This window comes from Prunus avium, chromosome 2, assembly GCF_965620075.1.
Source record: "Prunus avium chromosome 2, drPruAviu1.hap1.1, whole genome shotgun sequence".
Classification (NCBI taxonomy): domain Eukaryota; kingdom Viridiplantae; phylum Streptophyta; class Magnoliopsida; order Rosales; family Rosaceae; genus Prunus; species Prunus avium.
In genome coordinates, this window is record NC_142285.1 from 744,888 (window position 1) to 769,243 (window position 24,356).

The 24,356-nt window shown below is 39.1% G+C and overlaps 1 protein-coding gene across 1 annotated transcript; it reads right to left on the reverse strand.

The window, feature by feature from the left end:
* Positions 1–8,295: 8,295 nt before the first annotated feature.
* UPM1 (urophorphyrin methylase 1) lies at positions 8,296–11,718 on the reverse strand. The gene is made up of 5 exons (XM_021966881.2): positions 10,969–11,718; positions 10,651–10,728; positions 10,488–10,557; positions 10,067–10,344; positions 8,296–8,918 (listed from the first exon to the last, which is right to left on the reverse strand). Exons 1-5 carry the CDS (start codon positions 11,503–11,505, stop codon positions 8,769–8,771), a joined length of 1,113 nt encoding a protein of 370 aa, XP_021822573.1. The 5' UTR covers positions 11,506–11,718; the 3' UTR covers positions 8,296–8,768.
* Between the last annotated feature and the right edge of the window lie 12,638 nt (positions 11,719–24,356).

The window sequence follows — 24,356 nt, forward strand, 5'->3', positions numbered from 1 at the left end:
GAGAGAGAAAACGGGTTAAAACGTTTAAAACAACCACAGCCGCACGATCTCATTAAAAGAGATCCAACGACTGAGCGCCCCATTCCTCAAATAACACTATATATATATATATATATATATTTATCTTTTAATCTCATTTTCAGTAGGAAGCCAATGACAAAACTTGCATCGATCAGTCAAATGAATGAAACTATAAAATAAGGAATCAGTACTTGATCGCTAATTTTAATAATTTATTTTTAATAAATAGAAAAGAGAGTACATATAATAAAATAACATAATCTCACCAAATTACAAAAGATTTTGAATATTGTATAAATTAAAAACACACTACACATAACCTCAGTTCACTGCTTCTTCGTCTTCTTCGCTGCTGGACGCCGAGTCGGTTTCTTCACTGGACTCAACTTGTTTTTCTTTAAAAAAAAACAAAAAACAAAAACAGAACACACACACAAAAAAAAAACTATTTTTTCTTTGCCATGGCTTTTTTTATACGTGTGGGTGTTGCCAAACCCAAAAATTCCTGCCCTGTGCGAGTTACTCATCTTTATTGTATTATTAGCAATTATGTACTCATTGCCGCCTCTGCCATTCTTTTTTTTCTTTCCTCTCTCCTTCTTGGGCTGGAGGAGAGTGGCACTATTTTTGGAATTCAATGATGGGGACCTGGAGTTGTTGCCGTTTTGTTGGTCGATGCTCGCTTTAGAATCCTCAGAGACTCTTTTCTGGTCACCAATTGGAGGCTTCAGAAATAGGTGGCTTCACCTCGGATTGGATACATTTTGTTAACTTCTTGAGTCTTTTTTATATGAACGATGCGCCAGGTCCTTGTGCGGAATTATTGTTTGCATATGCGTGATGACATTTTAAAAAACGGAGGTTCGGTAATATCGAAAATTCTACGCTCGACCTGGTGCATCGTTCCTATTAACAGTTAGATTTTGTTAAAATTTCATGGATAAATCTACACTATTGAATAGAATAACCTGAAAACCTGCTCCGCGAGTTGAAAGGAAATTCCCAACCTGTCAAAACCTGCTCAGCTGGTCACTGAATCTAATAGCCAGGATTCATCACTCATTGCTTTGATTCAACCCGTCCAAATTCCCAACAGTTTAGGCTTTTGTTTGCTCACTATTTTCAACTTGACCCTGAGAAAAGAAGGCACGAAGCATATGGAAGTGGGAGGTGACAGCCAAAATGGGCAGAGAGGTTGTTACCAAAAAAAAAAACAAAGGGCAGAGAGGTCTAAAAGAGCATAGAGGTCTAAATAGGACAAGAAGGTTTTTTGAGGACAGGGAAGGTTTTTGTCCTATTTCTCCCTCAAAGGATAGGACAAGAAGGCTTTTTGAGGACAAAAAGATAAGACAAGAGGGCTTTTTGAGTACAAAAAGGTTTTTTTTCCTATTTCTCCCTTAGAGACGACAAGAAGGATAGGAAAAAGGTTGGTTTCATTTTTCTCGATCCTCCTCTCTTTGTAGTTAAAATATGTTTGAAATAAGGGAAAATTACAGTGAACCCCCAACCTATAGGGGTCACTTATGAGTTGCCAATTTATTAGTGAGTCTATTAAATGCTGACGTGTTAAAAGTGGTACCCATTTTTTGATGATGTGGACTTCCTCATGGACGAAAAAACTAATAAAAAATTATGTACATGTTAAAAATAATTTTTAAATCATATTAAAATCATTAAAAAATTAATTTTTTTTATAAAAAAAATCTCATCTCTCATCTCCAACCCATCCAACCACCACGACAACCTTGCCCACCCCTTCCTAGCCCCCTCTCCGTCTCTGCCCCACCCACCTTCTCCGTCGCAGCCATAATCTTGCCCAATTGTTTATAATCCCTCTGTTTCTTTATTGTGGAAACCAAATTTTGTGAATCTAAAGGGTCCAACGTTGAGGAACTTCTGGAATCTTGACTTGAGCACATTTACAACTTCAGGGTCTACTTCTTCAGAAGAATTTATTGCAACGGCAGTTGCTTTAGGCAACTTTTGTCCCATTTTGCATAATAGGGTTGCTAAGGGTGACTCTAACTTTCCTACTATTCCTTCAGGTAGGTCGTCCATCTGAAATCTTGAAAATCCAGGAAGGAAGTCGAGGGTCTCTTTGATTCTTCCAAAAAGATGAAACCCAAGTTCAAAGACATTTACGAAGGGTCTCTTTAATTTCTTTTCTTATGTGATTACCCACGCTCGTGGTGTGAGGGAGAAGATCTGTTAGGGAGTGAGGGGAGGGGTGGCCTGGTGTCTTGATCACTTCTCTGGAGAGAGAAGATGGCAATGGTAGTGCTGGTATCAACGAACTTCCTAATATGCTTTTTATTGTGTATTGATGTGGTGCTGGGGAGCTGCTGGGAAGGATGTGTTGAAGTGAGTCTCCTAATTAATCAAGGAGATTTATTTCCTTGATTAATTAGGGGATTTACTTTCCTATTTTATAGATTTATTTCTTTTGGTTAATTAAGGGATTTACTTTCCTATTTTATATAGTTGTCAAATCATTGTATAATTAGAAGATACTTTCCTAATACTTTACTGGATCTAATTCCTTGTAAAGCACTCATGTAAACTTTTATATATACCTCCTTATGGAGAAGAATAAAAATAAGAACCTAATACATTCAAACCAAATATTCATATTTTACCATGGTATCAGAGCAATCGATCCTCGGTTGTCTCTAAATTCTCATATCAAAATTTCTCATTCCCTCCTCTTCAAGGGGGGGAGGGGGAGTGAAAATGGATATGTTTCTCTTTATCATGGAGATTTTGCCTCTTTCTTAACTCTGACATACCCTTCTCTTCAGGGGGATAAGAGAATTGAAGAGAAGTTTCTGTGTTCTTAGCTGTGTTCACAGGGTTTCTGTGTTCTTAGCCGTGTTCACAGGGTTTCTGTGTACTTTAAACTCCTCATATCAAATTTCTCATATCGAATTCCTCATATCGTATTCCTCATATCCTCGTATCCTCGTATCGTATTCCTTATACCACCTTGTTCAGATTCAGATCTTCATACCCACATCCTCATCTACTCTTATCCCGAAACCCTAAACACATCTTTTTTCTCTTATTCTTAAATCCTTCCGCTGCCATGGATATCGTTTCCCAACCTGAATCCGAATCCGAATCCAAATCCAAATCCCTCAAATCTAAAGTCCTCAATTGCCTTATCTCAAATTTCTCATACTCAAATCAAATCCCTCAAATTTAAAGTCCTCAAATGCCTTATCTCAAATTTCTCATACTCAAATCTCAAATTTCTCATACTGAAATCAAATCCCTCAAATCTAAAGTCCTCAAATGCCTTATCTCAAATTTCTCATACTCAAATATCAAATTTCTCATACTCAAATATCAAATTTCTCATACTCAAATTAAATCCCTCAAATCTAAAGTCCTCAAATGCGTTATCTCAAATTTCTTATACTCAAATCAAATTCCTCAAATCTTATACACATACCTCTCAAATCCAATTCCTACATCAAATTCCTCAAATCAAATTCCTCAAATCAAAATCCCTCACATTCTCATATCATTTTTTACTTCTCTTATTGCAGATTCAAAACGACCAGTCGCCCTAAGCAAGAGACCGGTCGCCCAAAGCAAACGACCGGTCGCCAAAGACTCTGCCTGAATTGCATGGATTATCGACTTGGGTGCTACGTCTTTCTTGACTCACTTACCAAGTTGGGCATTTGTGACGTATATGCACCAACTTGAGGAGGAGTGTTGAAGTGAGTCTCCTAATTAATCAAGGAGATTTATTTCCTTGATTAATTAGAGGATTTACTTTCCTATTTTATAGATTTATTTCCTTTGGTTAATTAAATGATTTACTTTCCTATTTTATATAGTTATCAAATCATTGTATAATTAGGAGATACTTTCCTAATCCTTTACTGGATCTAATTCCTTGTAAAGCACTCATGTAAACTCTTATATATACCTCCTTATGGAGAAGAATAAAAATAAGAACCTAATACATTCAAACCAAATATTCATATTTTAGCAAGATGGTGGTGTGAGGGATGAAGACTCTGCGATTTTCTCACCTTCCAAACAAAGCCCAAATGATAAAATGGGTTCCGATTTCAAATCAGGATCTGGGTCTGTCTCATCTCCTTTGAATCCCTCAGAATTTTCAGTAAGAAAAGGGAAAAAGGTAAAAAAGCAAAATTGAACCATGGGTCAATTTGATCTCCTTCGAATTCATCAAACTCATATCCAGAAAGTGCAATTTCATCTCCTTTGAATCCCTCAGATGCGCTGTTTGTGTGCGCAGCAACGGAGAGAGAGGTCTCCGAGGGAAGCAAGAGGAAGAGGCAGTTGATGAGGATAGAGATCTTGCCCTTGGTTCTATCCAACGACAGTGAGGTCAGTGGCGATGTATTTGAAGGCGGTGTGGGGCGGGGCGGGGCTAGGAAGAGAAAGAGACGAAGAGAAATTGTCTTCTTTTGATTTTTGATTTTTAATTTAATTGAATAATATTATTTACTTGTTTATAATTTTTTTTAATATTTATTTGTCCACCTGTAAGTCCACCTCATTAAAATAATGGAACCCATATTCAGCATGTCAGCATTTAACAGATTCACTAACATTTTGGCTAACGGTGGGGGCAAATTGTAGGTTTTCCGCGACTTTGAGTATGTACTCGTAAATGTCCCCAAAATCAGATATGAACTCATAAGTAACCTTATAGGTTGGGGGGTTACTGTAGTTTTTCCTTGAAATAACTATGCTTCACAATGTGGTCCTTCACAAAATAATGGAGGGGTTTTTCTTTCCTCTCTCTCCATCTTGGCCTGTTCTTTTAGAAAAGAAAAACCCTCCATTATTTTTAGGACCTACCATAACATTCCCTCCATTATTTTTCTACGGGCCAGTGGCCAACTATACATTAACTGTAAATTACAACAAAAACATGCCATCATCAAACATTAAATGGTGTAATTACGTCGCCTCTATTTTCTATATATAGGCAGTGGGTGGTCTCTCTATTTCTGCCTCCAAACGTGAAGTTACACAGAGGCCTCTTTGCATTTCTGTATAAACCTCCAATTGGTGACCAGAAAAGAGTCTCTGGGGATTCTAAAGCGAGCATCGACCAACAAAACGGCAACAACTCCAGGTCCCCATCAATGAGTTCCAAAAATAGTGCCACTCTCCTCCAGCCCAAGAAGGAGAGAGGAAAGAAAAAAAAGAATGGCAGAGGCGGCAATGAGTTCAGAATTGCTAATAATACAATAAAGTGGAGTAAATCGGACAGGGCAGGAATTTTTGGGTTTGGCAACACCCACACGTATAAAAAAAACCATGTAAAAAAAAAAACTCTTTTTTCTTTGTGTGGTCTGTTTTTGTTTTTTGTTTTTTGTTTTTTTTAAAGAAAAACAAGTTGAGTCCAGTGAAGAAACCGACTCGGCGTCCAGCAGCGAAGAAGACGAAGAAGCAGTGAACTGAGGTTATGTGTAGTGTGTTTTTAATTTATACAATATTCAAAATCTTTTGTAATTTGGTGAGATTATGTTATTTTATTATATGGACTCTTTTTCTATTTATTAAAAATTAATTATTAAAATTAGCGATCAAGTACTGATTCCTTATAGTTTCATTCATTTGACTGAAACAATAGTCAATTTTATATTTTACTCCTAAAAAGATCACTGATTAAGCAAGTGGGAGCCAAAGGGCAACAAATTGAGACCATAGATGTGTTGTGTTTGTTCACCTAAATATCCTGAAATCGGGGTTCTTAAATCTAGATCCAAAATGATTAGCTGTTATTGGATTTTGTCCACACATTTTTAGTTTTAGATGTAGGTCCTTTGACTTTATTTACTTCTTTTGTTGTGTCGATTTTACCCTTTAAGGTTCTTTCCTTGATAATATATATACCATTTAATCAATGAAAATAAGACCCACATATTATACCTATGCAATGGACAATAGGACAATATATCTATACCATGGGATAATATATGTACATCATAGGTTGAACAAACCACAAAACATCTTATAAGTAAGGTGGAAAAATAAACATACATAATATTTGTTGAGGTCCAAAAAAATCCAAGGCTAGGCCCAAATATATTCCTGACCTGGAGTTGTTGCTGTTTTGTTGGTCGATGTTCACTTTAGAATCCTCAGACTCTTTTCTAGTCACGAATTGGAGGCTTCAGAAATAGGTAGATACGTTTTGTTAACTTCTGAGTTTTATAGGGGTACCGTACACACAGAATTGGAATGGATGGGCCCTTGTGTGGAAATATCGTATGCATCCTTCATTATTTGTGTTCTGTTTTCTTTTGGGTGTGACACTTGCAAGGGAAACTTAGCTGCTTTTCTTTTTGATGCAGCTTATGAGGCAATGACTTCATATGAATTTGTCTTTATCTTACATCTTATGAAAGAACATATGGAGATCACTAATGATCTTTGTCAAGCTTTGCAATGTCAATCCCAAGACATCATAAATGCCATGAATCTTGTTTCTTCCACTAAAGCACTCATCCAAAAATTAAGAGATGATGGATGGGATTCTTTGCTTACCAAGGTGAATTCTTTTTGTGAAGCACGGAACATAGATATCCTAGATATGAATGCTCGTTATGTTGCAAGACAAGGTCGAGCTCGCCATCAATAAGATGATTTTACGATTAAGCATTATTACATGATAGATATTTTTTATGCTGCAATAGATTCTCAACTTCAAGAATTAAATAGCAGATTTAGTGATCAAACAACATAGATGCTTATTTTGGGGTCGGCTTTGGATCCTCGTGAAGTGAATAAATCTTTTAGAATTGATGATATTTGTCAATTGGTAGATAAGTTTTATCCGCAAGACTTTGAAGATCATGAGAAGACAACTTCAACATTTTGAGAGTGACATCGTTAGACTTCCAGAGTTCAAAAACTTGTCAACAATTTCTCATCTATCTCAATGGATGGTAACGACTAGAAGATCAATGACATATCCACTTGTTTATAGAGTGGTTGTGCTTGTGCTTACTCTTCTTGTTTCTACAGCAACTGCAGAACGATCATTTAGAACTAGGCTTCGTAACAAGATGGAAGACGAATTTCTCACAGACTCTTTGATTATGTATATCGAAAGGGAAATTGCAGAAAAGTTTAGCATTGACTCAATCATAGATGGTTTTCGATATATGAAAGAACGACGAGTGTTATTTTGATACTTAATTGAATAAACAATTATTTTTTACCTTTAATTTTTCCAAACATTGTTAAGGTTGAAAAATTGAAATTTTTTAATGTCTTGTTTGGTTTATATGTTGGCTCCCCTACACATAAATTCCTGGCTCCGCCACTGAGAACATGCCTGCATAACATCACACCATACATACCACCACATTTATGTATAAACCTACAATTAATACTTATTCATCGTAACTCAATAAGTTTTTTTTGGTATTCGGATAATAACAGAACAAAAACAAACCCCTATAATTCATATTTTTAAAGCAAGCCTTTGTTCTTGATCCTCCCCTCTTTGTAGTTAAAATATGTTTGAAATAACTATTGTCCTGTGTTCATATTTTAATTTTATTCTAAAGGGTAAAATTGAAACCGTGCGAAGTTTTTGGGCACATGCAGGACCACATTGTTGTTTGAAGAGATTGTACGTCGTTCCCCTTCCTCACGGCTCTCATGCGCAAACTACAAAATAACTGAATTTAATATTTTATTGGGCTGGTCAAAAAGAAGTACATGGGTCTGCGACACGTATCATGTTTACATGCTTCACCCTAGATGATAAAATAATTGGAGAAAATAAAACAGTTAGGGACAAATGCCCCGACAATGTTAGGCTCCGTACATGTCTTTTTACCCCATAATCATATAAACATGTAGGGCCGGTGCCGAACACGTCCTAGCAGAATTACGTCATGTATCATCTTGGACATCAAATGGGGAAATCCAGAGCGAGAGGGACGAAATCGTGTCAAAATTTTAAATTAATTTGCCAAATAAATAGGCATAATTAATTAACATATGAGATATTCTTTTTATCCATGTAGTGCCTCATAATTGGAAACCGGATTATTTACTAGCCACTGTAGTATTTTATTTATTTAAATGTATACCTACTTCAACCTCGTTTATTTGCAACCAATAAACCAATGTTATGTCATGTGCCACGTTAGTTGGTAACACTTGACGCTACAGCATTGGTTCCATCAGAAAGATGCAACTAATCTAACCTTGCAATCGCATATTTTTGTTGATATGAAATTTGACAGCAAAATGAAATCGCTGAAAGAAGTGCCAAAAACTTTCAACCATGTGAATTAATTAATCAAAGCTCATGTTACAAAATTTTCCATCTGATGGCCCTCTGATGCCCTAACCGTATTCCGATTTGTTGCATTGCAACCTCATAATAAATGTGCATTAACGCAGCTCTATCACTCACTCCAGTGCATGAAATCCATTCCCCATAAGATATTTGAATGGTAGAATGAAGCATCGGCCTACACACTATAGCACAATCCAGCTCTGCTCATAAACAATTAGCTCATTCTAAAATTGATCAATTCTGATAAATCTCAAAAGAAGATGTGCCTCTATCCCTAGCAGCAGCTAATTTACCTCTTAACCAAGATCATCCCCCACCATTGAAATCGATTGGATCATGAGCTGAAAGGTCTGACAACAAGATTCATGAGCAGTGTGCTGGAGATCTGAAGCCAAATTGGATGGGCAAAATACTTGTCTGCATGTCTTAAATGCTTCTATATCGCTTCTACAAGACAGGACACTTCCTTTGAAGAATATGGCCACGATGGTGAAAGTGCAACTACTTTTCCAATGATGATCAACGTTGGTGATACTAATTCTGCTGATATAATTTCATCAGCAAGATCCTTCAGTTCTGCAAAAACCTGTATGAAATGCATATGCAACAATAATCAGACTGCCATGAAATACATGAAAACTGGAAATGGGAAGCCGATTCTATGTGAATGCCTATCTGTAAAGGAATCCAAAGGATCAATATTCCATGGCCAATCAGGTTGATGACAGTCAGCCAAGGGTAAATAATAGAGACCATTAAGATTTGTAATAGTATCACTGACAGCCCTTGAAGGATCTTGACATATAATTACTTCCTCAATCAGGTAGTTTATCCTTAATTCAAATATGCAAATAACAGTACTTCAGATTCAAGCCATTATTAGTATATAAGTATTTATTAATATCTATTTCAAGTTAAATTTCTTCACGAAGGGCGAAACTATATGGTATAAACACAAATTTTGATAGGAATCATTAATATAAATAAAAAAAGTACCACAATGGCTTCTGATTTTTCAGAATATTGGAAATCTATCACTTTAATTGCCATTGAACAGCTTCATTAGTACTTTCATTGCAATTTTCAGAATAAAATACAAACAAGAACCAAAACTAAATGTAATCAAATGTCCTCTGAAAACTACATCAGAATGCCTTTCTTAGGTTTCATTGTTTCAGGTCCCTATAATGTTATGTAATTTCAATGTCTGATGGTTAACTTTTTGTTTCGGTTTTTCAGTGAACTTGTCTACATTGATGACACTTTTTTCTAGTTTTAATCAACTTATGTATCTCATTATAAAAAAAATTAAAAATGAACACATTCCACGTTTACCGTATCTCAAGAATGTCTAAAAAATGTCGAAAAGGAAGAACCAGTAGCAAACAGTATTTGAAAAGCTTCCTTTACACAGTTGAAGAAAGGATGTCTGAATCAATATGAAAGAAACGTCCTAAAAATGGTAGTCAAGGTTTAGGTAATGATGCTCGATAAGCTTCTCAAAATTTTGAGTGGCATACTTACTGTCCTTTTTTCTGTAGTTATATCTACATAATTGGTAATAGAGACATTTAACAGAGCTCTCCCAGGTTGTCAGTTTAACAATTAACAAGAAACATCCTAAAAATGGCACAGATTTCAGGGTATTTAGGTAAACAAACAGAACACATCTAGAATGCAACATGGTATACACACAGTAGCAAGACCAATGCAGAAATAGAAGATCATCCTTACCGTGCGCTGTTGAGGTGTGGTCCCTCGCTCAACTGCAACAGCTGGTGTATTTGGTGGCAAACCATGATGCACCAACTTTTGAGCAAGAGAGGGGAGGGTCGACAAACCCATATAAACCACCAAGGTCGAATCAGGGTCAGCTGCATTCTCTACAACAAATAAAGGGTCTGTTCCTCCCTTCCTGGAGTGCCCGGTAAGAAATCTGACACTATTTGCGACACCACGATGAGTTAATGGAATCCCTAACTTTGCTGCTATCCCTGAAGCAGCAGTAATACCTGAAAGATTAAAAAAATATATTGATCATATACAAACATGTTCCCGGGCCGGGTCCACTCAAGATGTTCCTGAGGCATTCATATATTATCCTAAAAAGTCTCCACTAATTAAGACCGTTTACCAGACTAATCTATCATTGTACCTGGAATAACATTGACTTCAATTCCTTGCTGTCGCAGAAAATCCATCTCCTCCCCACCCCTACCAAACACCTAAAGACAAACAATACGTTTCACTACAAATTTGACAAGACAGACCACGATACCACAAGTAAATAACTGTCATACTTCAATGTAGGAACTCACCAGTGGATCCCCTCCTTTTAGTCTCACAACATTAGCTCCAGCTTCAGCAAAACTCAGTAGCAATTCATGTATCTCCTCCTGAAAGGGGGAAAAAACGATTCAGCTCTTTCCCAAGACCCCAAAGTAAAGCCCCAATTCACTTCACTAACCCAGATACAAATTAACACAAACCCAAATACCCAATTCACCAAATTGCCTAAAGATTTCAAATTTATAGTAAGAGAGAACCCATATCAGAAACTCAATTGAAAATCAAAATAAAATTTGAAAGTTTGTTTCAGCTAATACAAGAAATGCTGATAAAGAATAGTACTTTACCTGGGTTCTGCTATGGTACCCAGCAGTCTTGCCCACATAGAGAAGTCTAGCACCAGTGCCAACCAATTCCAACACATCATTGGACACCAACCTATCATACAGCAATAGATCAGCATTCTGAATAACTCTATAAGCCTTCAATGTCAGGAGCTCAGGGTCCCCAGGCCCTGTCCCGACCAAGAACACATTTCCAGGCCCACACTTGCCGCTGCCACACCCTCCTTCGCTTTCTCTCTTCTCTCTCAGCACCTGAAGCAGCTTTCTCAGCTCCGGTAGCTGCAAAGCAATGTCATTTTGCCTTATAGAATCAAAATCTGGCGGGACAGAGCATAGAGTGGCTTGATCCAATTGGTTCTTGTACAGCCATTGGTCTCTCTGGTACCTCTCAATAGAAGTCTTCTCTGTAAAAGGTGAAGAATTAGAAGAGGAGTTGAAGTGTAAAGAACAAATGGGTTGTGGGTTTATGGAGTTGGGTTTTCTGAAATGGGTCGAAGATAAAGAGGAAGACAGAGATTGAAGCTTACAGACAAGAGCCATGGCACAAAAAGAACGATTCAGAGTGGAAGGGTGATTGAAAATTGTGTTTATTTATTGTGTTTCTGTTGCCGTTTTTATTAGTGTTTGAGTTTGATTTGGAATTGGGCTCTTGAAGGCAGGGGGCGGCCAAGTGGCTTTTAGGGCTTTGAAAAGGACACTTTTTGAGTTTGGCCGTCTTTGGTTGCAATTGCTTCCTTCATCACCCAGTTGACATCCATGGTCTCAATTTGTTGCCCTTTGGCTCCCACTTTACTTAATCGGTGCTCTTTTTAAAGTAAAATATAAAATTAGAAACTGCTCGGAAATTGTTTGGGTGTATGTATTGTTTACTGAAATTCGTCTCATCACCACATCTTGGCTTTCCTCTTATATGGTCATTTCCACCACATCTTGGCTTCATTTACGGTATGTGTCCTTTTGTACTCTTGATTTTTATTGATCTAATAAAATTCTATCGTATTTTAATAAATAAATAAAAACTCTCCCAAATGCTTGACAGATTCTTAATACTCACTATTTTTAAAAATATATGAGTGCTAAATACATAAAATACATTTTTGTAGTTCGGTTCGCTTTTTAGATTTTGCATGTGATCCGCTGGGGTAAAAGTTGCCACCTGTCCGCTGGTATGGTCGGGTTGCTCTCTCGTCTGCGAGGAGAGCCTTTTAGGGTTTAGGGTTTTTGCAAGGTTTTCGTTGCGGCAGCCTTTGTTTTTCGTCTGTTTTCCCTTGATTTCTTTATTGGTCATCTCCGATCACGTGTTTTGTCTCTTCTCTTGGTCCTTGGTTGGTCCCAACGGTGCATGTGTTTAGGGTTCTGATTGTGGTGCATGTGGGCTGGGGTTTGTACGGCTTCTTGTGCCCTAGGTCTCTGCGAACAATTTTCTTTGGTTTATAGGGTTTGCTTTGGATTGGGTTACACGGTTTGCGTGATCTGTGGTGGGTGTCCTGACTCTTGGGATCGATATGGCCCTTGAGGATTTTGAGAGTTCTTTTGAGCGACAGTTGGATCTGTTTGATTAGGAAAGAATTGGGGTTGTGATCGATAGTTCTGCAGTTTTAGACCGTTTTGTTGGTTTCCCATATAGTCTGGTGGCTAAAGTCATCTCGCATCAAGAGGTTCATCGTGACAATTTTATTAAGACCTTCACTAGTTTGTGGAGAGGCTCTGATGAGGTTTCGATCAAGGACCCGTTGGGTTCGTTTTGTAAGTGATCGAGATTATCAACGGGTCCTTGATATGGAACCCTGGACATTCCGGCGGTCTTTGGTTGTATTGGCTACTGTGTTTGATGAGGATTGTATCCATACGGTGCCGTTAACTCAGGGTACCTTTTGGGTCCAGATACATGGGGTCCCAGGTTTCTGTATGACTGTTGCGGTTGCCTCTGCTATTGGGTCGACGGTCGGGGAGGTCCTACAGGTGGATAACAGGGATGGTCAAGACTGTGTAGGTCGCTTCATTTGGGTACGGGTTCGCTTAGATATACGCCTTCCTTTGATGAGAAGGACTCATGTTACCTTCCCGGAAGTAGGGGAGAAGATTATAGACTTTCGCTATGAGTATTTACCGTAGTACTGTTTTGCTTGTGGTGTTTTGGGTCATGCTACACAAGTATGTGCGAAGAAACATGAGGCCTCGTATGGGAAGCTTAATCCTGAGGGTTTGTCCCATTTTGTCTCTGCCTTTGAGGGCTTTGAAGGAGTTATCAATTTGTGGGGCAAACCGATTGGGTCTTCGGCACGACGACTAACCTCTCAGCAAAATGTTTCGTCAAGTATTGGTAAATAGAATAATGGGGATGGGTCCTGGAGGCGAGATGAGAATGGGGGGCGCACGAGCTCTGGTAGCCAATCTTGGCTGATTTCTCGCCACGAATCAGATAAGGCTACGAATACGGCCTCTTCACCATACAAACATCGTCAGCGACGAGGGGCTCTATCACGTAGTCCTGGGATAGGCACCAATGTTTGTTATCGTACTACGGATGAGTCGAGGCAAAGTGGTAAGGAGTACATGGTTGTTGGAGGTGCGAGCCTAGGCCTGCTAGAGGTGGTCATCCCATCCGTTTTGTCTACTTCTCCGGAGTTTGAAGCTGGAACCTGCCTTGCAAGTTAGTTGGTCTCTCTGGAGGTGGGTCCCCCAGAAGACATGCCTACGATCTTGATGGCTCCACAGTTGCCAGAGGGGATTAGTACGTCGCTGACTTTGGACCTTAACCAGACTTGTCATGTGGAGGCGGACGTTGATCCGGTTGGGAGTGTTCTACCTGGTGCCCCCACTGGTGATGAAACAAATGCATATATTACCCTTAATGGGGACCTTTTTAACTTTATGCCTATCATTGAACGGACGGCAGGAAAGGTGAAGGGACGTGGACGGGGAAGGCCAAGGCGTGTGGGGGCTGTCACGACTAGCCTGGGTGTGCAGGGGGTCGCGGCGCCTTCTTCTAAACGAAAGCGTCTGGTTGAGGCTCCTCTTGAGGAGAGATCCTGTGAGCATGGAAGGTGTGACGTCCCCGGAAAACGACGATTATGCTTTACTACAACTACTAAACAAGCGGAGGAGACCAGCCATGAGGGGTCTCCCCGGTCTCAATGTTAGTGTTCAGTTGGAACGTTCGGGGGCTTGGCAACCGACGAACGTTCCGTGACCTGAAGAGTTTTCTTCAGGATAAGAGGCCAAATGTGATTTTCTTAACTGAAACGCGTATGACTGTGGTGCAGATGGGAAAATTACATACAAGGTTAGGTGTTGGTGGGGTGGTGTGTGTGCCCCGCCTTGGGTTTTCAGGGGGGTTATGTTTACTATGGCAGTCCGATTTACAAGTTGATCTGTTATCCTCATCTCCGGGACACATCGATGTTCGAATTACTTTGTCCGACTCTGGATCTATTAGAGTAACTGGGTTTTATGGTCATCCTGATCATACCCAGCGCCATCACTCATGGGAATTGCTGCGGCGTTTGAGTAGGGTGGATTCTGGGCCCTGGCTCTGTTGTGGAGATTTTAATGAGATAATGGAACACCATGAGAAGAGTGGGGATCGTCTCAAACGTGATACGCTCATGGAGGATTTTAAACAGGCTATTTCAGATTGTGGATTATTTCAGTTTGATTTCATAGGTTATAAATTTACGTGGAGTAATAAACGGAAGGATGCAGCTAATGTGCAAGCACGTTTGGATAGAGGTTTTGGAAATTTATCACTACTGCAACAATGGGGAAATTTCACCTCTCACCATTTAGTTGCCTTCTCTTCTGATCACCAACCAATCCTGGTTGCATATGAAAATCCACAAGTTGGCACTCTTAGACTTCCTAGAGGTCGACGTCGTTTTCAATTTGAGGAGGCATGGACTACGGAAGATGAATGTAATGAGGTTGTTCGTCACTCTTGGAAAAATGCGGTTTCACCCATTCACAACATTGCTAATTGTGCAAACAGCTTGATGCGATGGAGTGCCCGAAAGTTTCTTTAGGTACTACAGAAAATTAAGGAGTTGCGGGTTAGGCTGGGAAATCTCCAATCTGAACCACCGTCGACACAGACTCTACAATCCCGTATACTGGTTGAGACTGAGCTTAATAAGTGTCTCGAACAGGAAGAAATCTACTGGCAACAACGATCGCGGGTGAATTGGCTTCGTCATGGGGACCGTAACACGTCTCTTTTTCATAAGCAAGCTACAAGCCGTAAGAAGACAAATGCACTTGTTGGGATATTGGATAACCAAAATCGGTGGCAGAGGGACTATGATCAAATGGGTGGAGTCTTTGTTGAGTTTTATACCAACCTTTTTAAGACAAATAGTGTCGTCCCTGATGGGGAAATTTTCTCTGCTATTAAGGCGCGTGTGTCCTCCCGCTCTTATCAAAGTCTGCTTCTCCCATATTCGATATCTGAAATCAAAGTAGCTCTTAAATCTATTGGTCCGTCGAAAGCTCCGGGTCCGAACGGGATGCTTGCTCTTTTTTATCAACGATATTGGGACATTGTGGGTCAGGATGTTAGTGCATTGTGTTTGAAGGTGTTAAATGGTAGTGATGGCGTCAATGATTTTAACCATACTTTGGTGGCTCTAATCCCAAAGGTCTGTTGTTGTTAATAATATGTTAACTCGCAATTGTACGGGGCAATTAGTAGTATAGCAAGACAAGTACGAGGTCGTACCCACGAAGACTGAGAAGTTCAAATTAGTTATGTACTTTAGATTACCAAATTCAAGAAGTTAGGAAGTTAAATCTAAAACAGAATTTAAAGCAAGAGTGAGTTTGAAAACAAATGCAGCAAGATTAAAATGAACTTTGAAGTGAGAATGCTTGTGATTATAGAAAGAAATGAACAAACTGAAATTGCAACGGAAAGCAAGTAAACAAAAGTAACAAAGGGTGGTTTTGAAAGTTAAAACACAGGTTTGGAGACTAGGGCATTCGATTCACCATAACAATTCAATTCTGGGTTATAAAGATTCAAGTAACAAGTCTAATTCAGATTCAAAGATTGATTCTAGCTAAAGTATGATTAGGCCATGGTGTTTGGTCCTAACCTTGTGTTCCTAATTCCCTAATTTGATCATTTGTTGTCTAACCTAAAATTAAGCATTAGGAACCCATTAAGCATAGAAGAACATTTTAAACAACCAAGTATGTATCTAATCCCTGTTGTCGAATGTCCATACATACTCTTCCTATTCATAGTTCAATTCGAATTAAAGCATGGTGTATACTCTTAATTCAAACCAAGATAGTTAACAAACAAGTTCTAATGGTGATCAATCATTCAAACAAGCATGTTAACTTATAAGCATAATGAATAAGAACATGAATCATGAATCAAACTTGAAACTCCAAACTTATAAACCCAGAATATTCATGTTAGGTTACATCGAAGCCCTAGTTATGGATTTAGCTACTCATAATGGAAAAGAGACTTGAACAGAAATGAGAAAACATAATGAATGCAATAAGAGTAGAAAAACCCTTTTTCTGAAGTTCTTGTGGTGTCCAAGGCTTCTCCAAGTGCTTCTCCACTTCTAATGCTTCTCCAAGAGCTTCCCCACTTCTAGAAAGATGTATGAAGGATATGGAGGTGATTTGGGATGAGTTTGAGTGAGTGGTGATGGCTAAGGAAGATGAAATTCGTAGGGAAATGGAATAGAAGTTTGCTGGAGTTGTTTTGGTGATTGTTGGAGTGTTTGGGATTGTGAGAGTGTTTGAGGATGGTTGGAGTGAATTGTGGGGGTTGTGAATCTCAGGATTTGTTGTGTCTTGAATGTGGAATGGATGTGGTATTTATAAGGAGAGGGGAGTGATAAATCTGAATTCAATATGGCTAATGCATACAACACTTGCATTATAAAAGATGAATTGGTTGATGCACTTCACTAATGCATACAACACTTGCATTATAAAATCTGAATTGGTTGATGCACTTCAGCAATAAATCCCACCAGCAGCCCTAGCTCATCTTCATGTCACCATGACCAAGCCTCCAACCAGCTACAATAGCTCATGCCTAGCTCACCATGACCAAGCTTCCAACCAGCTCATCCTGAGGTCAGCATGACCAGAAACTTCAAGGGCTTACAACTTGGGCTAGGCTGAATCAAATGAAGACTTTAAGATGTCCATTGTGAAGTTCAGAATGTGTATGATCCAACCACACAAGTATTGGCCCAATCCAAGCTCGGAGGAGGAAGTTAAGGCCGAAACAAATTGCTAACTCAGTTTGCTCGCTGACAAAATCCATCCTGAGCATGGTTCTGTGTTTGCTAGGTGACGGACTCCAGATTTATCCAATGGGGCTGAATTTTGGATATGTTATAGTACACACCCATTGGAACAACTTTCATGAAGACTGTTGCCTCATCCGAGCTATGTAGGTTGCTGAAACGAAGCTTGCAATATGACTTACGGAACTGGACTGGCAGGGGGCTGTAGCCAAAATGAGTTTGTCTTTAAGCTCTTCTTCTCTTCATCCAAATTAGGCCTTAACATGCATGAATTGCATGAATTATGCTCTCTTGCTCTTTTGGCCTACAAAACACACAAAGGGAGGCAAATAACTCAAAATTATAAGAAACTAAGCAAAAGAAGTAAGTAAATTGGGCATGTATATGTATGAAATTATGAGCTTAACACACCCCCAAACTTAGATTTTGCTAGTCCTCGAGCAAAACAAAAGAGAAACAAAGATAAAAACAAAACAAGAAGTTAACTAGACCACTTTCGTAGGTAACTCGATTGCATTGAGCGTATGCAACAAGCCTTTAAACCTCTTGGCATCCCTAGTAGGAGGAGTTGTGTCTCCTGAGGGTTTAACAGATACGATACCCACAAACGTTTTTCTAACTCTACAAAACAAAATGGTTAGAAAAACAACTTTGAAATCAACTAATGAAAATGAAAGAAAGTTTTAGTCATACCTTCAACACCATAGAGTTGCCAAGATAGGTCATCAATCAGTGTGTACAAGTGGAAGCTATAGCTCAAAGGCACACAGTTTCAAAGCAAGCACACTCAAACCTTGAATAGAGAACATGCTTCGACTCTAATTCTCACAGATAACACTCAATCACTCAGAACCTATGTTTTAATTCTCTCAAGAAAGCATACGTGAGTGTATGAAATAGAAGCACAAATTTGGTTAGATCTCATGAAAGGAATTAAATACTAAGAATAGAGATACACACATACTTACCAGCACCCATGAATACATCCTCAAAGATCAGCTAGGTCTTTCACAATGTTGTAATGAAAGGCTAAGGTTTAGGGGAAATGGAAGAATTGGAAGGAAAAACAAATAACTTAAGAACATACCAAGGTTGCATGCTTCATTAATCTGCAAGGCATCATTGATTTAGATTGGCATGGCAGCAAACTTCATGGTATCACCTGGCATGGACTTTATTTTTCACACTTAGATCAAATCGAAACACTTTCATCTTCGTTGATTTGATCTGCATCTTCATTAACTTCATTGCCCAGATTCACACCAAATTTCATTTAGGTACACGGCAGCAACTTCCTTGCATCAAACTTTATCTTGGCACACCTTGGTATATTTCTAAGTTATAGGGTATGGCTACAAGAGGTTAAGTATCTCAGATTGAGATACAAAGGTAGGGAAAATGATGAGGGTGATAAAAGAAAAGGCTTTGAGTGTTTGGCTTCAAGAGGGCTAATGGAACACACATATGGGTAGGGTGAAAAGAAAGCATAAAGAATGGTTATACACACATAGCCTAGCATCACTTCAATGAGTTCATTCATGAATGAGAGCAAGCATATGATATCTGCAAAAGAGAATCATCCTTAGTATTCGATCAAAATGAAATGATGAGATCAATTAGAGTGAATTGAAGAAAATAAGTATGGATGAGAAATAGAACACTTTAAACCCTCTCAAGAAAGCAATTAGGCTCGATATAGCTCACTAGGGTAGTCTCCACTATTTTCCTTCAAGAATTTGAGCATGGTACTTTAGCCACCAGAATTCTAAGAGCCAAAGCTTTGTGAAGTGCAAAATTCTGATATGAAAACCTCAATGGCAGCTCCATAGCATCGATTGTATGACATTTAGAAAAAAAAATTAGTGACAAATGAACGAAAATTGAAACACAAATGAATGAAATTTGAAAACCTTCCCCCCAGACCTGAATTAAACATTGTCCTCAATGTGAAAGCATACAAAAGATGATTGAGAACAAACAAATGATAAAGGGAAAAGTTTAGAAGAAGGTTTAGGAAAAATATATAAAAAAAAAAAAAAAAGAATATATAAGCAACTCATGGATGACCAGTTAAGGGCCTCAGAAAACACAGCCAGGGGATCCGGGAAGGTTGGAGGGGTCACAATGGTCCCGCTTAAAACCCAAACTTCTTAGACACCGAAGGTGTCGCCTAAAGAACTCCTAGACACTGTATTGACGGAGGTGCTCACTGGGGTTACCAAAAGTTAGCTTATATGAAATTTTTTTTTTTTTTAAAATTTTTTTTTTTAAATTTTATATTTATTTATTTATAAAAAGGAACAGAAACTTAAAAATAAAAACAAAACAAGTAAAGAGAAAGGATTGAAATGCTTCCCCTTGATGCGATTAGGTCGATTGCTACCAAGCACCTTCTTCTTGAACACATGGGTTGCCTCCCAAGAAGCGCCTTAGTTACTGTCTTGGCAAGACATTGTGCAATCAGCTAAGTTGATGGTACGAAGGGAAGTTGATCTACCACATGGCCAGTTTGGATGCCAGCTGAAACTCCCTCATAGAATGGCTTTAAACGTTGTCCATTTACTTTGAAAGTCGAGCCATCTTTAGGGTTTTGAATCTCCACAGCTCCATAGGGAGAAACATTGACCACGGTGAATGGGCCTTGCCATCTAGACTTCAATTTTCCTGGAAAGAGACGCAAACGTGAGTTAAACAAAAGAACTGACATACCTTTGGAGAACTCTTTCCGTTGAATGTTTCTGTCATGGTAACTCTTGGTTCGTTCTTTGTAAAGCTTTGCATTCTCATAAGACTCATGTCTAATTTCTTCCAATTCATTGAGCTGAAACTTTCTTGCATGGCCTGCCTTGTCTAGATCAAAATTTAACTTCTTGATGGCCCAAAAAGCATTGTGTTCAAGCTCCATTGGCAGGTGACAAGCTTTCCCAAACACAAGACGATAAGGGCTCATTCCAATGGGAGTCTTATATGCAGTCCTATAATCCCATAATGAATCATTGAGCTTAGCTGCCCAATCTTTCCTTGTATTGTTCACCACCTTCTCCAGGATGTGCTTAATTTCTCTATTGCTTATTTCCACTTGACCAGAAGTTTGCGGATGATATGGTGTAGAGACTCGATGGGTGATGTTGTACTTCTTCATGAGTGCTTCGAATGGCTTGTTACAGAAGTGGCTGCCTCCATCACTAATGACAGCCCTTGGAGTACCAAACCTTGTGAAAATATTATCCTTCAAGAACTTCAGCACCACCTTATAATCATTGGTTTTGGTGGCTATGGCTTCCACCCATTTAGACACATAATCAACAGCAACAAGTATGTAAGTATAACCAAAGGAAGATGGGAATGGTCCCATGAAATCAATACCCCACACATCGAAGAGCTCCACAACAAGTATGTTATTCAATGGCATTTCATTCCTGCGACTTATGTTCCCCATCCTTTGGCACCTATCACACTTAACACAAAAATTAAATGCATCTTTAAATAGAGTGGGCCAAAAGAAACCAGATTGCAGAATTTTAAGTGCTGTTTTCTTAGCTCCAAAGTGACCTCCACAGGCCAATTCGTGGCTATGCCTAAGTATGCTTTCTTGCTCTTCTTCTGGAACACATCTTCTGATGAGTTGATCCGGGCAATGCTTGAATAAGAAAGGTTCATCCCATACATAATGTTTCACCATGGAAAAGAACTTCTTCTTATCCTGAGAAGTTAGATCATTTCTAAGAACACCACAAGCAAGATAATTAACAAAATCAGCATACCATGGCTCTTTGACTTGGGCAGCATATAGTTGTTCATCAGGGAAAGTCTCATTCAAGGGTAGCACAGCTCCTCCTTTTTCTTCAACCACAATTCTGCTCAAATGATCAGCTACCACATTCTCACATCCCTTCTTATCTCGAATCTCCAAATCGAATTCTTGCAGCAAGAGAATCCATCTAATCAAGCGTGGTTTGGCATCCTTCTTAGTGAGCAAGTATCTAAGGGCTGCATGGTCAGAATAAACAATTACTTTAGAACCAACAAGGTAAGAACGAAATTTTTCTAAAGCAAAAACCACAGCAAGCAACTCCTTCTCTGTTGTGGAGTAGTTGATTTGAGCATCATTCAAGGTCCGGCTAGCATAATGAATCACATGGGGCAGCTTGTTCTTCTTTTGACCTAAAACTGCACCAATAGCAAAGTCAGAGGCATCACACATTATTTCAAATGGTAAAGACCAATCCGGAGCTATGATAATAGGGGCTGAAGTTAGCTCCCTCTTCAAGGTAGAAAAAGCTTCCATGCAAGCTTCATTAAACTCAAAAACAGCATCCTTAGCAAGGAGATTACACAATGGCCTTGTAATGCTTGAGAAATTTTTGATGAACCTTCTATAGAATCCAGCATGACCTAGAAAGCTTCTAATTCCTTTAACAGAGGTAGGGGGTGGAAGATTTGAGATGAGATCGATCTTGGCTTTATCCACTTCGATTCCCTTGCTTGAAATCACATGGCCTAGCACAATGCCTTGTCTCACCATGAAGTGACACTTCTCCCAATTCAAAATCAGATTTGTTTCCTGGCATCTTTTAAGCACTAGAGACAAGTGGTGAAGACAATTATCAAAAGAGGAACCAAAAACTGAAAAATCATCCATAAATACCTCAATGAATCGTTCCACCATATCTGAAAAGATTGACATCATGCATCTTTGGAAAGTTGCTGGGGCATTGCACAAACCGAATGGCATCCTTCTATAAGCAAACGTACCAAATGGGCATGTGAATGTGGTTTTCTCTTGGTCTTCCGGAGCAATGGGAATTTGATTATAACCTGAAAAACCATCAAGAAAACAATAGTAAGCATGGCCAGATAAACGTTCAAGCATTTGATCAATAAAAGGTAAGGGGAAATGATCTTTTCTAGTGGATGTGTTCAACTTCCTGTAATCAATGCAAACTCTCCAACCAGTGACAGTTCGTGTAGGAACTAGCTCATTCTTCTCATTCTTCACAACGGTGATTCCGGACTTCTTTGGAACAACTTGCACAGGGCTCACCCACTTAGAATCTGAAATTGGGTAGATGATTCCTACATCGAGTAGCTTTAAAACTTCAGCTCTAACCACCTCTTTCATGTTGGGATTTAGCCTCCTTTGGGCATCACGAGATGGTTTGCTGTCTTCTTCCATTAAAATCCGGTGCATGCACATGCTTGGACTAATTCCTTTGATGTCTGCTATGGTCCACCCAATGGCTGTTTTATGCTCTTTTAGAACTTTAATTAAGCTCTCTTCTTCATGTGAGGAGAGACCTGCAGCAATTATAACAGGGAGAGTTTCGTTAGCACCCAAATATGTATATTTAAGATTATTGGGAAGAGGTTTAAGTTCTAGCTTTGGTGGGATGACAATGGATGGCTCCAATTTCGTGGATGATGGTCCAAGAGGCTCGATTGGTGGCCTAAAGGATGGTGGGTATGGCGGAAACACTTCTAAGGCAGCCACCACTTCTTGGAACTCCGGTTCACAAAGATCTTCCTCTTCTTGTGTTAAGACAGCTTCTAGAGCATCATTAGACTTTCTCTGCAAAATTTTGGAAGAAACCTCATGATCCACAACATCAATTGAAAAGCAAGAATCAAGAGAGATAGAAGGTTGAGATAGAGCATTAAGCATTTTAAATTCAACAGTTTCACCCAAAACAGTCATGGAGAGGGTGCTATCTTTCACTTTGATGATTGTGTCTGCAGTGGCCATGAATGGTCTGCCTAGGAGAATGGGATCAACACAATCTCCATTTGGATTGTCTTCCATGTCCATCACTACAAAATCAGCAGGGAGAATTAGTGTATTAACTTGAACTAGAATATCTTCTACAATACCTTTTGGATATTTTATAGAATGATCAGCTAGTTCAAGTCGCATTGAAGTCTTCTTCATCCCTTCTAAGCCAAGCTCTTGATAAACTGAATATGGCAAAACATTGATGCTTGCTCCCAAGTCCAACATGGCTCTTCCAACCTTCTTGCCTCCAATGTTAATGGGAATGTCAAAGCTGCCAGGATCATCTAGTTTTGGTGGAAGCTTCCTTTGCAATACAGCACTTACATTCTGGTCGAGCTTTACTCCTTCATTTGGAGCGAAATTGAGCTTGTGAGTTTTCAAGTCCTTGATGAATTTTCCATATGCAGGAATCTGTTCAATAAGATCAAGCAAAGGCAAATTGATATTAACTTTACTCAAAATATCATAAATCTCTTTAAAAGCCTTATCTTGCTTTGCTTTCTTAAGACGGCCTGGAAATGGAATCTGTGGAACATATGGAGCGGGTGGCACGTATCTATCTTCTTGAAGATGTGGTGGCACAAATTTGTCATCCCTTTTATGCAATTGGAATTGATCGGATTTCTGAGAATCTGATTTGGCCTTAGGAGCAGATTGAGAAGTTTTGAGTTGTTCTCCTTCCGTAGCCATGGTCTCCTCGTCTTTATCTTCTACAATCACAACATCATTTGAAAGATTAGAATCATCTTTATTATCAATGATCTTACCTGATCTGAGCACATGAATGGCCTTGGCTTCTGGGTTCTTTGGATTGATCTCAGTTTGGCTTGGCCATTTCCCAGGCACTCTTTGAGTTATTTCAGCAGCTATTTGGCCTAATTGGACTTCCAATTTGGAGATGGCAGCTTGTGTAGTTTGCTGAAAATTGGATTGGTTGATTGCCATCTGCTTCACTATATCTTCCAATGATGATGATGATTGTTGTGGCCTTTGGAATGAAGGGGGATTTGCTTGATTCTGGGTATTTCTCCATGAAAAGTTTGGATGATTCCTCCAACCTGGATTATAACTTTGAGAGTATGGATCATTTCTTGGACCTTGGTTGTAGGAATTTACCAACTTAGCTTGCTCTTGCACAAATTCTGGATATCCAGCCCCAAGTGGACAAGCTGTGGTAGCATGGTCATGAGATTCACAAATGCTACACACTTCCTTCGGAGGGCTTCTTGAGTTTAATGCAAGAAGAGTATCTAGCTTTTGTTCCAGTTTTGAAATCTGCACACTAGAAGCATCATTAGAACCACTAATAACACGTTTACCTCTTGTATCCGTATGTTGGGTCTCCA